This window comes from Salmo salar, chromosome ssa11, assembly GCF_905237065.1.
Source record: "Salmo salar chromosome ssa11, Ssal_v3.1, whole genome shotgun sequence".
NCBI classification, from domain to species: domain Eukaryota; kingdom Metazoa; phylum Chordata; class Actinopteri; order Salmoniformes; family Salmonidae; genus Salmo; species Salmo salar.
In genome coordinates, this window is record NC_059452.1 from 97,442,431 (window position 1) to 97,459,845 (window position 17,415).

Sequence of the window (17,415 nt, forward strand, 5' to 3'; positions counted from 1 at the left end):
TAGTAATAGTAATAATAGTAGCAGTAGTATTTGTGGTAACAGTAGTAGCAGTAGTAGTAATAGAAGTAATAGTATTAATAGTAGTAGTAGCAATAGTAGTAATAGTAGCAGTAGTATCAGTACTAACAGTAGTAGTAGTAATCGTAGTAGCTGCAGTAGTAGTAGTACTAGCAGTAGTAGTAGTAGCTGTAGTAGTCGTAGTAGTTATAGTAGTAGTGGTAGTAGCAGTAACAGTGCTAGTAGAAGTAGTAATAGTAGTAGTAGCTGTAGTAACAATAGTAGCAGTAGTAGAAGCAGTATTAGTAGTAGAAGTAGTATTAGTAGTAGTAGTATTAGTAGTAGATGCAGTAGTAGCAGCAGTAGAAGAAGCAGTAGTAGTAGTATTAGTAGTAGTAGCAGTAGTAGCAGTATTAGTAGTAGTAGCAGTAGTAGCAGTGGTATAAGTAGTAATAGTAGTAGTAGTAGCTGCTGTAGTAGTAGCATCAGTAGCTGTAATAGTAGTAGCTGCAGTAGTAATAGTAGCAGTAGCAGTAGTAGTAGTAACAGTAGTAGTAGCAGTAGTAGCAGTAGTAGTAATATCTGTAGTAGTGATAGTAGCAGTAGTAGTAATAGTAGTAGTAGCAGTAGTAGTGGTAGTAGTAGCAGCAGTAGCGGTAGTAGTAGCAGCAGTAGTTGTAGTAGCTGCAGTAGTAGTAGTAGTTGTAGTAACAGTAGCAGTAGTAGTAGCAGTAGTAGTAATATCTGTAGTAGTGATAGTAGCAGTAGTAGTAATAGCAATAGTAGTAGCAGTAGTAGTATTAGTAGCAGTAGTAGTATTATTATTATTAGGTTATGCTCCACAGACCATGGAAAGGCAATGTCATTTGGTGATGGAAAGTGCTGGTTCCCACACCGATATGTCTTATGCCCATTTGTAAAGTTTGTTATCGATTTAAAGTGGGCAAACATTTCAGCTATATCGTTATCAATGTTCCCTGTAAGTGAGAATGTGACATTTAATAGCAATTGAGAGAGTGGATGTTTTTCAGCTGTCACTGTGAACACCATCAAAGACCGAGAGAGAGCTTTAAGATCTGTTCGGGAGGGTTAGGGGCTGGTAGATCGTTTATCTAGAATCTCAAAGTCCGCCTCTATCCTGTGCGGTCTTTTTCTTCGGACCTGCAATGGATGTGACGACTGGATTTGCATTCTTTATTATTTTTCTGCAACTAATTCACGCGAATGGACTTTATATATCCAATAGCATAGGTATGTGGGATTTGTGATATTATAGGCTACGTTTTATACAGTTGTGTAAAGCTTAACCTAGGCACCACCGTTGAGAATATGATCTGATCACGATTCGACTCTTGATGCATGTCAATTTCACAGAGGTTATTTCGTAGCCCAGAAATGTTCAATAATATTTTACAGAAACAGACATATCCTGGAGTTGGTAAGGCACGGTAGTTTCTTTATAAACAATGCAGTGTCTCAGTAAGGTTTCCCTTTCTTTTGCATGACACCAACTTTTTCCACATTTATTTTGCATCCAAACACAGTTTACGTGCGCTCAAATTCACCATGTAAAGAACATTCCAATGGCAGATTGATCATGCACTATTGATAAGTCGTGAATTTGCTAATTTATTGTTGAAGTTTTTACAGCAGTTAGGCTATTAGTTAGCCTAACAACAACAACGACCTCTCCAAGTAAGAATTTACATTTTGACTTGTAAAATAAATGTTTTGAATTAAATGAAACTTGACACTTCAATTTAATTAATTTAATTACGACCTCGATTATTTCAAATTGACAGCGTTGAGCATCACACTGTCTTGCCGCGTGCTTCCCTGCGTCGCCTACTGGGTGGGTCACTGCTTCCAACCTAAACTGAAGTCGACAAAGTGATGGATACAGTCTTGCGTAGTCTTGTTGTAAACATAGAATTTGAAACGACTAAAGAATGATAGTCTGCCTACCTACCCACGGTGTAAAACGCATGCTCATCTGCGCGCGGGGAACGGGCGTGAACACTTTGGCAATTGGCACAACGAAGTTTAAAACGCTGTTTGATAGGCCTATTTGTTGTTGCCTGTGGTTTATTTGATATGGTTGGGAATATACCAAAGTCAGTTGTGGCTGTAAAATGTCTGATCTATATTATTCACAGATTCACATTGTATGATGTCATGTTTATCAAGTGAGACCCAGCATATTTATTTATTTACCCATGCTATTTAGATACCAAAGCTGTACCTGCTTGAGTGTGTGTGTGCGTGCATGTGTGCGTGTGTGACTGTGTGCATCTGAGCTCCTATGCATGATTGTGTGTGTATTGATCAGTGTGTGTGTGTGTATTGATCAGTGTGTGACTGTCTCTCCCTTTGCACACAGAGTCTCTGCAGCATGTCCTGAGGGAATATGGGGTGGTGAGGCCTGTGAACACTGACGCAGAGGGCCGCTTCCTCTCAGGTGCAGTCTCCGCACCTCAGCTGGACAGCCAGCACCAGCAGGTCTACAGACGCTGGAGGAGGGAGGCTGCAGCCGCCTCAGACCCCAGCCATGGAGACCCGGAGGAAGGAGAGGGCACCGCCAGGCACAGGGAGACACTCTTCTACAACGTCACTGTGTTTGGCCGGGAGCTTCACCTGCACCTGCGCCTCAACTCCAGGCTGGTGGCCCCCGGAGCTAAAGTGGAGTGGCATGAGGAGGGCAGCCAGACCCGCTACGAGCCTCTACTGGAGAGCGACTGCTTTTATGTAGGAGAGGTCACCAACGTCAGGGACACATCCGTCGCTCTCAGCAACTGTGATGGCCTGGTAAGTGCTGCACCGTTGAGAAATGTATCCTTCATGTATAGTTATTAACCTGCTAGTACGCCCGCAGAACGTGTTAGGTAGCTTCAGTTGATAGACAGAGGGGGCAACGCCATAGTAATAAAGATGGCTAGACTGAGGTCATCCAAGAGACAGGAGAGATTGAAAAGTGGAACCACTGCCCTGGTAGATTGTTGTGGTTGTGTATCACTGCACAGAAGGACTGAGGATATTTTTCCATGTAGGCAGATGTTTTTCATATGGTCTGCATCAAAATAGAGGATTGTAATCAAAACTAAAGCTGTAATCTCATAATGAAACAAACTTCTCCCTGTTTGGCATTGCTAAGTGGCCTCCACTAGGCAGTGTGGCAGTATTCAGTATGCAGGTCATTGCTGGTTGGCCAGCACCAGTCAGTGTGGCAGTATTCCGTATGCAGGTCATTGCTGATTGGCCTCCACCAGGTAGGGGGGCAGTATTCAGTATGCAGGTCATTGCTGGTTGGCCAGCACCAGGCAGTGTGGCAGTATTCAGTATGCAGGTCATTGCTGATTGGCCTCCACTAGGCAGGATGGCAGTATTCAGTATGCAGGTCATTACTGATTGGCCTCCACAGGGCAGGATGTCAGTATTCAGTATGCAGGTCATTACTGATTGGCCTCCACCGGGCAGGATGGCAGTATTCAGTATGCAGGTCATTACTGATTGGCCTCCACCAGGCAGGGTGGCGGCATTCAGTATGCAGGTCATTACTGATTGGCCTCCACAGGGCAGGATGGCAGTATTCAGTATGCAGGTCATTGCTGGTTGGCCAGCACCAGGCAGTGTGGCAGTATTCCGTATGCAGGTCATTGCTGATTGGCCTCCACCAGGCAGGGTGGGAGTATTCAGTATGCAGGTCATTGCTGATTGGCCTCCACCAGGTAGGGGGGCAGTATTCAGAATGCAGGTCATTGCTGGTTGGCCAGCACCAGGCAGTGTGGCAGTATTCAGTATGCAGGTCATTGCTGATTGGCCTCCACTAGGCAGGATGGCAGTATTCAGTATGCAGGTCATTACTGATTGGCCTCCACAGGGCAGGATGGCAGTATCCAGTATGCAGGTCATTACTGATTGGCCTCCACCGGGCAGGATGGCAGTATTCAGTATGCAGGTCATTACTGATTGGCCTCCACCAGGCAGGGTGGCGGCATTCAGTATGCAGGTCATTACTGATTGGCCTCCACAGGGCAGGATGGCAGTATTCAGTATGCAGGTCATTGCTGGTTGGCCAGCACCAGGCAGTGTGGCATTATTCCGTATGCAGGTCATTGCTGATTGGCCTCCACCAGGCAGGGTGGGAGTATTCAGTATGCAGGTCATTGCTGATTGGCCTCCACCAGGTAGGGGGGCAGTATTCAGTATGCAGGTCATTGCTGGTTGGCCAGCACCAGGCAGTGTGGCAGTATTCAGTATGCAGGTCATTGCTGATTGGCCTCCACTAGGCAGGATGGCAGTATTCAGTATGCAGGTCATCACTGATTGGCCTCCACAGGGCAGGATGGCAGTATTCAGTATGCAGGTCATTACTGATTGGCCTCCACCGAGCAGGATGGCAGTATTCAGTATGCAGGTCATTACTGATTGGCCTCCACCAGGCAGGGTGGCGGCATTCAGTATGCAGGTCATTACTGATTGGCCTCCACAGGGCAGGATGGCAGTATTCAGTATGCAGGTCATTACTGATTGGCCTCCACAGGGCAGGATGGCAGTATTCAGTATGCAGGTCATTACTGATTGGCCTCCACCAGGCAGGGTGGCGGCATTCAGTATGCAGGTCATTACTGATTGGCCTCCACAGGGCAGGATGGCAGTATTCAGTATGCAGGTCATTACTGATTGGCCTCCACAGGGCAGGATGGCAGTATTCAGTATGCAGGTCATTACTGATTGGCCTCCACCGGGCAGGATGGCAGTATTCAGTATGCAGGTCATTACTGATTGGCCTCCACCAGGTAGGGTGGCGGCATTCAGTATGCAGGTCATTACTGATTGGCCTCCACAGGGCAGGATGGCAGTATTCAGTATGCAGGTCATTACTGATTGGCCTCCACCAGGTAGGGTGGCGGCATTCAGTATGCAGGTCTCTGTGCTGTTGGAGGTTTTAGTGCCTGGAGGCTAACACTTCATATCTCAAACAGATGCTTCATCCCCTCTCCCTCCCACCCTGCAGGAAATAAACCACATCTCCTTAATGATCACATGAAATAGTTTAGCTGAAATCCCCTCTGTTTAATTAAATATACTCCTTAGAGACACACACACTAATAATCTCTCAAGGTAGGTTTCAGACAAGTCTGCGTTTAGAATTAGCGATAAACAATTTGTTAAAAAAAGACACCACTGTGATTTTCTCTCTTTACACCGTGTTGTTTCCCATGTCCCCTGGACAAATTACACTGCAGTGCTATGATCAGAACTGTCCAATAAACAGGTCCAGATTACAGTGTCAGAAAACAACCATCAAGGGAAAGACTGGTCTTCAAACATGGACGGTCTCATTGGCGAGTGTCTGTCCGTGAGTGACTTAAATTACTAGCTTCAGTTGATAGACAGAGGGGGAAATGCCATAGTAATAAAGATGGCTAGACTGAGGTCATCCAAGAGACAGGAGAGATTGAAAAGTGGAACCACTGCCCTGGTAGATTGTTGTGGTTGTGTATCACTGCACAGAAGGACTGAGGACTTTTTTCATGTAGGCAGATGTTTTTCATATGGTCTGCATCAAAACAGAGGGTTGTAAAAACTAAAGCTGTAATCTCATAATGAAACAAACTTCTCCCTGCCGGTCATTGCTGGTCGGCCTCCACCAGGCAGTGTGGCAGTATTCAGTATGCGGGTCATTGCTGGTCGGCCTCCACCAGGCAGTGTGGCAGTATTCAGTATGCCGGTCATTGCTGGTTGGCCTCCACTAGGCAGTGTGGCAGTATTCAGTATGCCGGTCATTGCTGGTTGGCCTCCACTAGGCAGTGTGGCAGTATTCAGTATGCGGGTCATTGCTGGTCGGCCTCCACCAGGCAGTGTGGCAGTATTCAGTATGCCGGTCATTGCTGGTCGGCCTCCACTAGGCAGTGTGGCAGTATTCAGTATGCGGGTCATTGCTGGTCGGCCTCCACCAGGCAGTGTGGCAGTATTCAGTATGCGGGTCATTGCTGGTCGGCCTCCACCAGGCAGTGTGGCAGTATTCAGTATGCCGGTCATTGCTGGTCGGCCTCCACTAGGCAGTGTGGCAGTATTCAGTATGCCGGTCATTGCTGGTCGGCCTCCACTAGGCAGTGTGGCAGTATTCAGTATGCGGGTCATTGCTGGTCGGCCTCCACTAGGCAGTGTGGCAGTATTCAGTATGCGGGTCATTGCTGGTCGGCCTCCACTGGGCAGTGTGGCAGTATTCAGTATGCGGGTCATTGCTGGTCGGCCTCCACTAGGCAGTGTGGCAGTATTCAGTATGCGGGTCATTGCTGGTCGGCATCCACTGGGCAGTGTGGCAGTATTCAGTATGCGGGTCATTGCTGGTCGGCCTCCACTAGGCAGTGTGGCAGTATTCAGTATGCGGGTCATTGCTGGTCGGCCCCAGGTCATTGGTAGTGCAGGCCAGGCATGAGTATCACTATTAGCAGACTGCAGCAGACCAGCAGCAGAGTGGAGCTTGTGTACATAAAGTATCTCAGAGAAGGAAAGAGTGCTGATCCTAGATCAGGTCCCTCTGTGTATTCATTATGATCTAAAAGATAAAACTGATCCTAGATCAGGTCCCTCCGTGTATTCATTATGATCTAAAAGATAAAACTGATCCTAGATCAGGTCCCTCCGTGTATTCATTATGATCTAAAAGATAAAACTGATCCTAGATCAGCACTCCTACTCCAAGATTCTTTATGAATACGGGTCCAGAGTAGGCTGCTGCACTGAGAAGGGCAGGGGCATGATGCTGGTCCTGGACCCCTGCTAAGGGACAAGTGAGTAAGGGATGCCCTACAAGCAGAGGCACAAGCTGTTGCCATTGCCACAGTATCTGTAGGAGGAAGTGACATCCACCAAATGATTCTCAGAAAAAAAGTGATGTGTTGGTATGGCCTCTTAGGTTAGATTTAGTGTGAGTACCAGTCTCTTTAGCTAACATTTCACTCGCCACTCCTTGTCATTGCCAAAAAATACTGGTCTTTCGGCAATGTCCATGTTCAATATGCGCTGAATTTACAGCGGAGTTGCTCATTGGTTGTTGGAAAAAACATTATTTTCCATGACATCATGTGGAGCTTCGAAATTAGAATTTATAACAAAGTAAGTTGTATTTCAAAACGAAGACATTTTGTGGTTGAAATTGCTGTATGTATTTAGTTTGAGAATTTAGATGTGAGCATCTGAACAAACAAAAAACTGTTGCTTAGTAACCGAATACCAATGTGTTCTGTGGAGAAAAAAAGTTCCAAAATGTGCATACATTTTTTGTTGTGATTGGAAGATAGCTGTGAGGGTGATCGAATCAGGATCAAATCCTCTGTTTTCCTCGAGCTCATTAATGATAGAACGTTAATATTTGAAGATGGCAGAAAGGCCAGTCTCCTTGGCACATGACATGGAGTACAGGGAGTGGATTAGCTAAAGAGACTGGTACCCAGGCTAAATTAGATTGGGTGGCCTGAGCAAATCTGCTGTGGCCTATGCTACAGACAGTTGTCATGGAAACCATCCTCTTATGCAATTTGTCCTGAGGGGTCATCCTGTCAGTTTAAAGTCTCTGTGTGTGTGTGTGTGTGTGTGATATCTATCTATTTTTTTCCCTCATCCCTTCTCTGTGTGATCTGTCCCGTATGACCTTGTTCCAGAGATGCATTGCGTTGCTGAATTATAATTAAATATAACTTACATATTACTTTCTCTGTGTTATAATATCAGAGCAGTCAATCCTCTACTACAAGGGGTCTTAAACTTTTACAGCTCGAGACCCGAATGAGAAATTGACCGTTCCACCATGACCCAAATCGTCCCCCAATGACACAAATTAAGAATAAATAGTGTGTGATTACAGATGTATAACTCACGACCCACCTCTCGCATGCCCAGGGCCCACTTTGGGTCCGGATCCATAGTTTAAGAAAGCCTTCTGTACTACAAACAGTAAGAACAGCTGGTAGTCTTATCCAACTTTCAATCAAGCCACCAAAGACACCATAATCCCATACAGACCACACGCTTCCCAAAAGTTCAGGAAATTAAGCAATTTTGCGTTGTGATGGTTTCTGTGTTGGTTGGAAATCCTTCAGCCTTTGCACGATATAGCCTATGTCATCTGTGTTTAACCTAGTGACAAAGATGCAACCTTTCTAAAGTTTCTGTCGTCCCAGGGGTCTTTTCTCAACACAAGCGGTAGATGTCACTTATTTAGTTGGGTTAACTTTTGTGCTATAATTAAGTTGTATGAATTTTGTTCATGTTGCTCCTCTGGCACGGATGTGGCTGGGGTGTTTGGAGCTGTGTCTGTACTTACATGACCTCCGAGCCTTCTCAAATCAATGTTGAGCCAAATGCACCAAATTGGACCAGGGCTAACTGTTTCAGCCATCTGTCGCACCTCTCCCTGGTTTGGGCCAATAGGAGTCACTCTCTTTGTGGTGTTGAGCGGGCCATGGAGAGGGGTGAAAGAGGTACACTTATCAGGTCGGGCCATTCCAGAATCCCCTGGCTCTCTATGGAGAAGCTGTGGCCTTTGATTATTCCATTGGAAGGACAGAGTGGGGAGCCCACTGTGACTGCACTGGCACACTTCCTTTCCTCTCACCAGGAGTTTAGATCCGTTTCTGTTTGAGTGTGGATGGAAACCTCAGTCCTAATTGTAGGATACAAGATAGCATTCTTCTGGTGTTATTTTCTTCCCTCTCTCCATCGCTCATCCATCTGGCTGTAGGCCCAGTTCAGCAGGCTGTAGGCCCAGTACATCTGGCTGTAGGCCCAGTCCAGCAGGCTGTAGGCCCAGTACATCTGGCTGTAGGCTCAGTCCATCTGGCTGTAGGCCCAGTACATCTGGCTGTAGGCCCAGTCCAGCAGGCTGTAGGCCCAGTACATCTGGCTGTAGGCCCAGTCCAGCAGGCTGTAGGCCCAGTCCAGCAGGCTGTAGGCCCAATCCAGCAGGCTGTAGACCCAGTCCAGCAGGCTGTGTGTTACATTACTGTTTCAAAGGGACATATTGACGCTCTTGTCAGGATTTATAGTTGAGAGGACAGGCCCAGCTGGAGTGAAAAGAGGATCTTTGACCTGGAAGACACAAGGCCTCTGCGGTAGAGAACAGGTCTATACACCTGAATACAGCTGACCTCCTTAGAGAACACTCATCACAAACATGGAAGCCAATAAATATCTTGTCATGTTTGTTTTTTGTTTGGTTCTGTGTCAGCTTTCTTTCGTTGCCACGAGACACAGTCCAATTACACAGATTTAATATATATATATATATATATATATATCGTTTGGAAGAATTCCATGACTGACACCGTAGCATTTAGAGTTGTTGATGTATTTCATGGTGTGTAGGAGGAGTGTGACCTGTATAGAAAGATGTTGCAAAGGAAAAGAGTCTCAGAGCTCACATGGACAAAGGGTTGTTTGTGACTCTATCCAAAATGCAATGTGAAAGTGATGAGTGGGAATGAAGAGGAGGAGATTTGGTCTTGATGGTTTCCGTCTGGACCCGTCTGTAGTTACAGTAGGATAATTGGTCGTGATGGTTCCCGTCTGGACCTGTCTGTAGTTACAGTAGGATAATTGGTCGTGATGGTTCCCGTCTGGACCCGTCTGTAGTTACAGTAGGAGAATTGGTCGTGATGGTTCCCGTCTGGACCTGTCTGTAGTTACAGTAGGAGAATTGGTCGTGATGGTTCCCGTCTGGACCTGTCTGTAGTTACAGTAGGAGAATTGGTCGTGATGGTTCCCGTCTGGACCCGTCTGTAGTTACAGTAGGAGAATTGGTCGTGATGGTTCCCGTCTGGACCTGTCTGTAGTTACAGTAGGATAATTGGTCGTGATGGTTCCCGTCTGGACCCGTCTGTAGTTACAGTAGGAGAATTGGTCGTGATGGTTCCCGTCTGGACCTGTCTGTAGTTACAGTAGGATAATTGGTCGTGATGGTTCCCGTCTGGACCCGTCTGTAGTTACAGTAGGAGAATTGGTCGTGATGGTTCCCGTCTGGACCTGTCTGTAGTTACAGTAGGAGAATTGGTCGTGATGGTTCCCGTCTGGACCTGTCTGTAGTTACAGTAGGAGAATTGGTCGTGATGGTTCCCGTCTGGACCTGTCTGTAGTTACAGTAGGAGAATTGGTCGTGATGGTTCCCGTCTGGACCTGTCTGTAGTTACAGTAGGAGAATTGGTCTTGATGGTTCCCGTCTGGACCTGTCTGTAGTTACAGTAGGAGATGGGATGTCAGCCACCTGGCTCGTCCAATCCCTGCAGGAGTTGCATTCTCCAAAATGAAAAGAGCAGTGTGCCGAGGATGTTAACCAAGAGAATTCATAAGGCAGTCAATACATGTGAGATCTGACCTGATGATCCAGGACATTTAAACGTGTGTGTGTGCTTCCGTGTGTGTGTGTGTGTGTGTGTGTGTGTGTGTGTGTGTGCGCTTCCGTGTGTGTGTGCTTCCGTGTGTGTGTGTGTGCTTCCGTGTGTGTGTGTGTGTGTGTGTGTGTGTGTGTGTGTGTGTGTGTGTGTGTGTGTGTGTGTGTGTGTGTGTGTGTGTGTGTGTGAGTTTGAGAGAGAGTGAGAGAGGGAGACAGATTGTGTGCGTTAGACCAGACTAGAGCATATTTCACTTTATATAGTTCTTGTTTTATTGGGCTTTTATCGTCGTGTGTTGATATTAATATTGATGTGGTTGTGTTGATTCCTGACACCTGTAAGTAGAGTTCTGCTGCCGTGAGTTTGAATGACAGCTTGTAATGAACAGTGAAGGGAGGCAGCCCAAAAGGGGTTTCAGTTTCTACTCTCTCTGATGTCCTACATTCCTGTTGCCAGTGGTTAACAGAGAAATGAAGGAGATAACTGGAATGAACATCAACAATCCAACTCAAATCATAAGTAGCTTTGGCCTGTATTATCATAGCACCTTTGATTCTTGCCAGGCTTGAAAATGAACATGGTTGATGATATTTTATTTATTTGAAACTGACGATTTTGAATAGTTTATGTTAATTCAGGACTTTATACTGTATCCAACTCAGGATCAAAATGAAGTTTGCTCCAGGACTCATTAATCCTTGAATCCCAGAGATTTGGTGGCACAATCTGAGTGTCTATTTCACTTGCCACAATAACAACTGGCACAATTCACTTCCAATGTTCAACAAAACATCTAATCTCAGATTTGATTGAATGTAATCGATTGATGTGTTAGATTATGTTGAAAAGGCTGACAATTAACACAGTATCATGAGTGGAGTGCTGATTCAATTAAAGGTTGAGAGGAAGCTTGAGGATGTTTAGAAATCCCTTCTTTGGAGCAGTGTGAGTGAGGGTCATGTAAACCAATGACCTGTTCAATGAGAAACTAACACTGAATACTGTGAGTCAACAAGTTTTGAAACACTTTTGGCCTTTTTACAATGGAAACTATTGCCAAGGAACATAAGGTCATGCTTTTGTGCAATGGAAATATCTCTCTTAATCAAGTATTATGGATATGGCCCCATATAGTCTTCTTAAACTTTCCTTTCCAACATAGAGTGTGAGGACGCTGTCATTGGGAAACAACTTATCCACTTTATTTCCAGTTTAAACACTGTATTTTCTCTTTTCCATGGCCCTTCCACTGAAATATAAATCCAGCAGTAAAAATGGAGAGTTTATTATAACTTTTAGTTACCCAGGGTTAGGTTTTACAATGGCTCTTTCATTCATATGAACTTGAAAAGATTACTATTGTCAACCCTTTCAAAGCTGTCATTACCTCAAAGAGGTGTACTTAGCTGCAGTATACACTATCTGTCATTTCACACAGAGCTGTCCATTGTGAGAGCTAAGGTAGTGCTCACGTGCTTCCACCCCTGTTCAGACCGACCGACCGACAGACAGACAGACAGAAAGCTGGCACCAAGGCAAAGTTGGAACATGTCATGCAGGCTTTGTGCTCCTCCTCCTCCCTACAGACATAACTACCTCTGGATTAATGTATTTTCCTGCCCCCTCACACACATACGCCACACACACATACGCCACACATACGCCACACACACACTGAACACTGAAAAGTTAGGGAATGAACAGCAGGTCTCCCGGGCGACCAGTCTCTTAGCGAGGCAGCAGGCTGACCCTCTTGGCCAGATCCAACAATCCAAAGGCAGCACAGCGCTGCTCTCTCCATCAGAACCCTCCCTCCGCCTCAGGCAGGCCTGACTCTGAGCTGGAAACCGGGACGGAGCTGCTCAGGCCCTCTCTCTCAGGCTCTGCTCTCCTATTTCACTCTTGGCAGTCCAGGCAGGCTCTGGAGCCTCTCAGGCTTATGGAAAAGTCTCATTGTTACAGTGGAGCTGGATCACATCTTCAAAAAGATTCTGCAATTCAGCATGGTTTATGCTAACTTTTCCTTCACTTCTCCTGTCAACGTTTACAATGTTTATGCCGTTTTCCAGCTAAAGATGTACAGAGTGGTGTGGGTATAATACCTGATTAGTGGACCACTGATCCAACTGTGTGGACACTGTAGACTTGTTCTGACAGTAAAGCTGGTAGTGAGAGCTAGTGATTTATTTGTGATTGTTAAGTGAAGTTGATCCCTCAAATGTTAGTTTACGATTTTCAGTTGGCAAGAGAGAATTTGACATCTGGGAAAGTTATTTGTTGTTGAAGACAGAGTTTTATTTCAGATTACGGGTTTGGATGTCTATGACAGTGTAGCCAAATGGAAAGAATTAGTCTGCAAAAACCCCAGTCTTGCACCATTGTTTAATATAAAATGACTTGACTTAGTTTATTTGTTTTTCAAAGTTGCTGCAGTAACAATTCTTTCTTTCAAGACTGAGGTATGTGCTTCATTCCTGCAGCCCAGAGTAGAATCTTTCCTTTATTCCCTGGCATGACTTTAATAAGCTGTTAGAGTTCTAGAGTTCCTGAGATGAGGTGACTGAGCAACTGATTTTCTGAGTGGAAGATGTGTACTTAGCCATGCTGTGGGGTAAGGCAGGTTAAGTTTGACTTCACAGTGGCTCAGAGAGTTGGCTAACCGAGGTGTAACTGCTGGTGTCGATTTATGCAGAGTCCAGACCTTTCCTTGGTAATTAAACCTCGGGAGGATGTGACAGCTTGTTGTGTAATACTTCTCAGGAGGCTGTGCTAAATGGCAGTCTCAGCAGCCCATCTCTAGCTCTGTGGTCGGGGTCAGAGAGAGAAGCAGTGTTGAGCTGACCCTGAACAGGCGTGTCTGTTCCAGTCACAGTGTGTTTTAAAGTTTACATTCACATCCCTCCTCTTCCCCGTTCCCCATTTTCCACGACAGACACAGGATAGGGGGCCACCTGGTTTGGGCTGTCACGCCACATTTTGTCTGTCTGCATTTATTGAAGTATTAGTACCGCTGTTTTGGCTTATCTAAATTGTTGATCAGATGGTTGATATAAATTGGCCCCATATCAATCAACTCATGTTTCTTCGCAGTCTCATGTAATTTGTATTTTTGTCAATGTTGTCCTCTCTTCGGGCCGAGCTTTAAAGTGGTGGATATATTGATTATTGTGCATTTCCCTTCTCAGTTAAGTTATTCTCAAAGTGTTATTTAAAGTTGTTTTTCTTCCAGGTAGATAGATGCTTGTGATTGTAGAGTTCAACCCCCTTCTCATCTCATCTTTCTCAGGCAGGAATGATCCGCATGGGGCGGGAGGAGTTCTTCATCGAACCCCTGGAGCACCGAGGGGATGGGGCGGGGGAGGAGGAGGGCCGAGACGGACGACATCACATCGTTTATCGCTCCTCTGCCATTAAGAGACCCCATGTTAATCAAACAGCGGACTCTTACCCCCAAGGTAAAAGGAACTTCAGATACACCTCTACAGAACCCGCATGCTTTTTCTGACTGTCAGGAGACATGATGACATTCCTTCATAGGTCGTCATCATCTGTAACTTTAGAGTGCTGAATGCTGCTAAGCCTTATGTGGGTCTCTTCTAGACATTCCATTTGTGTCCCTGTTGAAATATCTGTTGAACTGGCAGTGAACTCTGCTTTATTGTACAGAGAGAAAACAAACGTATCCCTCTCCATGCCCTTCTAGTTCTCCTTGTCAAGCCTAATGAACAAATTGAACGCTATCCAGAGAAAGCATCTAATTTAACAGTAGTTTTTTTTCTGATTTTAAGTATTGCCTGATTCTATAATGTCATCTTTAGTTCATTCTATACATAACTTGTCATGACATGTGATACGCTCGTAAATACACTCTCTGGCATGTCTCTACAGAGCAAATCAGACTGGAGGATAGCTTGAAACCCTTGTAGGATAAAGCAAAGGTTGCTAAACTCGAATTAACCAAATGTTCAACTTTTTCTTTCTCAATTGGATATCTACAGTAAGGCAGTCATTGGACTTATAATAAAGGATTCTCACTAGTGGGAAAGTACACTATGGTGCAATGTTCGCTTCTCTCTAGTTCATAGTCTAATCATCAAACTATTTACCCCCCCCCCCCACCCCCGACTCCCATTTGACCCTGTCCATCCCCTCCTCAGGGGTGGTCAGAGTTCACCAAAACTCCCCTGACCGAGCAGATAGAAGATACAGTAATCTGAGTGGGTGGATAAAGACATAATAAAGTCATAAAAGGGATTCACATGTCACTTCAGTTCCAACCACAGAGCTCAGCCCAAGGATATTGGGAGACTTGCTTCTCAGTCACTTCAGATGTGTAGGTTTTTTTCTGAGTCGTTCTAGTCTACTCTAAAAGAATATACAAAAGACATATGTATTCCGGGCATTCTGCCAAGTTGGATTGTTATACACAAATTCTCATAAGACAAATGCACACATGCTCTCACACAATTTATATATACTTAAAGAACACGTAGACACACACTTCCACACAAAATTGTATGAACTTCTAATGAGGAAATTGGAGACGGGAGAAACACCCGCATGATGGACTTTGGCATCAGCTGTGCGGATTGGATCGGAGGCTCAGATGTAGTTGCACAAATCCATCAGAGGTGCGTCGTTCGCAGCCAAGACGAGCTACAGCCAGCCAACTCCTACGTGGCAGGGCTGAGTGCTGATGTGATATTAGCCTACAGTAAACTAAACTCCTCCAGTGGAGGAGAGCATGGCTGATCTAGAGCAGAATCTGGATGGACCTTGTAAAGAGAACGAAAGGACATTGAGTAAACAATAAACATGAAGATTGTTTCTAATAAATTTAAAAGGAAAAAGGCACATTTTATTTGAAGTGTTACATTTTGCAACATAACTATCTTGAGGACCCATTGTCCAAGTATGTTCACTATTAGATTTCATGCCTCTTTGTGGAATGCCTTCCCTTTCACATCATGCACATGGATTTGACTAACTAAACAAGGATTTAACTAACTAAACAAGGATTTAACTAACTAAACATGGATTTAACTAAATAACTAAACAAGGATTTATCTAACTAACTAAACATGGATTTAACTTACTAAACATCGATTTAACTAACTAACTAAACAAGGATTTAACTAAATAACTAGAAGAATCTAACGAACTAAACAAGGATTTAACTAACTAATTAAACAAGGATATAACTAACTAAATGTGTATTTAACTAACTAAACAAGGATTGAACTAAATAACTAAACAAGGATTTAACTAAATAAGTAAACATGGATTTAACTAACTAACTATAAAAGGAATTAACTAAATAACTAAACAAGGATTCAACTAACTAACTAAACAAGCATTTAAACTAACTAAATAAACAAGGATTTAATTAACAGGGTGATCTATGTTGTGATCTATTTAATAAACACAAAGGACCAGCAAAATGAATAGAAGAGTGTGGCGGTATAGCAGGAACAGTGGCATCTAGTGGTCAAACCTGGTACCTTCACACTACTAAATGGTAAATAATGCAAGTGATTTCAATTACACATTTCTCTGAATGGGGGGGAAACTATCAACACATTCACAGGGAATACATTACATAGTATGGTGAAGCAATACTCCAAGCCACAGCTTCATACTACTTGTCAAACATAGAGAACTGATACTGTACACTGGTTTTTGGGGTGGGATTGGCATAGGGTGTATTTTTCACATTGTTTGTAACTTATTTTGTACATGAAGTTGCTGCTACCGTTTCTTATGACCGAAAATAGCTTCTGGACATCAGAACAGCAATTACTCACCTAGAACTGAACAAAGATTTTTTATTTAATGAGTCCAACACGAAGGATATACTGCTTTCCGGAGACCAGGCCCAAATCCCCGTCATTCGCGTCAAAAAAAAGTGGAGATACAGAGGGAGAAGATCGGGTGCCTTGTGAGGATTCGTAGGCGAGTGAGTAAATCACCATTACCATCGGTTCTATTGGCCAACGTGTAATCACTGGAAAACAAGTGCGATGATCTACGGTCGAGAATATCCTACCAACGGGACATTAAAAACTGTAATATCTTATGTTTCACCGAGTCGTGGCTGAACGACGACGCAGATAATATATAGCTGGCTGGGTTTTCTGTGCATCGGCAGGACAGAGCAGCTACTTCTGTCAATAACAGCTGGTGAGCGATGTCTAACATTAAATAAGTCTTGAGGTATGGCTCGCCTGAGGTAGAATACCTTATGATAAGTTGTAGACCACAATATCTACCAAGAGAGTTTTCATCTATGTTATTCGTAGTCGTCTATTTACCGCCACAAACCGATGCTGGCACTAAGACCGCACTCAACGAGCTATATAAGGCCATAAGCAAAGAAGAAAATGCTCCCTGTCTGAGTCTGTAATACCAACATGTTTCAAGGAGACCACTATAGTCCCTGTGCCCAAGAACATGAATGCAACCTCAATCACACTCCACACTGCCCTTTCCCACCTGGACAAAAGGAACACCTACAGTGGGGAGAACAAGTATTTGATACACTGCCGATTTTGCAGGTTTTCCTACTTACAAAGCATGTAGAGGTCTGTCATTTTTTATCATAGGTACACTTCAACTGTGAGAGACGGAATCTAAAACAAAAATCCAGAAAATCACATTGTATGATTTTGAAGTAATTAATTTGCATTTTATTGCATGACATAAGTATTTGATCACCTACCAACCAGTAAGAATTTCGGCTCTCACAGACCTGTTAGTTTTTCTTTAAGAAGCCCTCCTGTTCTCCACTCATTACCTGTATTAGCTGCACCTGTTTGAACTCGTTACCTGTATAAAAGACACCTGTCCACACACTCAATCAAACAGACTCCAACCTCTCCACAATGGCCAAGACCAGAGAGCTGTGTAAGGACATCAGGGATAAAATTGTAGACCTGCACAAGGCTGGGATGGGCTACAGGAAAATAGGCAAGCAGCTTGGTGAGAAGGCAACAACTGTTGGCGCAATTATTAGAAAATGGAAGAAGTT

The 17,415-nt window shown here is 44.4% G+C and overlaps 1 protein-coding gene across 1 annotated transcript in view; it reads left to right on the forward strand.

The window, feature by feature from the left end:
* Positions 1-981: 981 nt before the first annotated feature.
* LOC106563762 (A disintegrin and metalloproteinase with thrombospondin motifs 2) overlaps positions 982-17,415 on the forward strand; it is a 100,071-nt gene continuing 83,637 nt past the window's right edge. Inside the window, exons 1-3 of the mRNA XM_045690151.1 lie at positions 982-1,248; positions 2,378-2,802; positions 13,675-13,843. Coding sequence (XP_045546107.1) covers positions 1,164-1,248; positions 2,378-2,802; positions 13,675-13,843 — 679 coding nt within the window. The 5' untranslated portion in view covers positions 982-1,163. The remainder of the gene's footprint in view (positions 1,249-2,377; positions 2,803-13,674; positions 13,844-17,415) is intronic.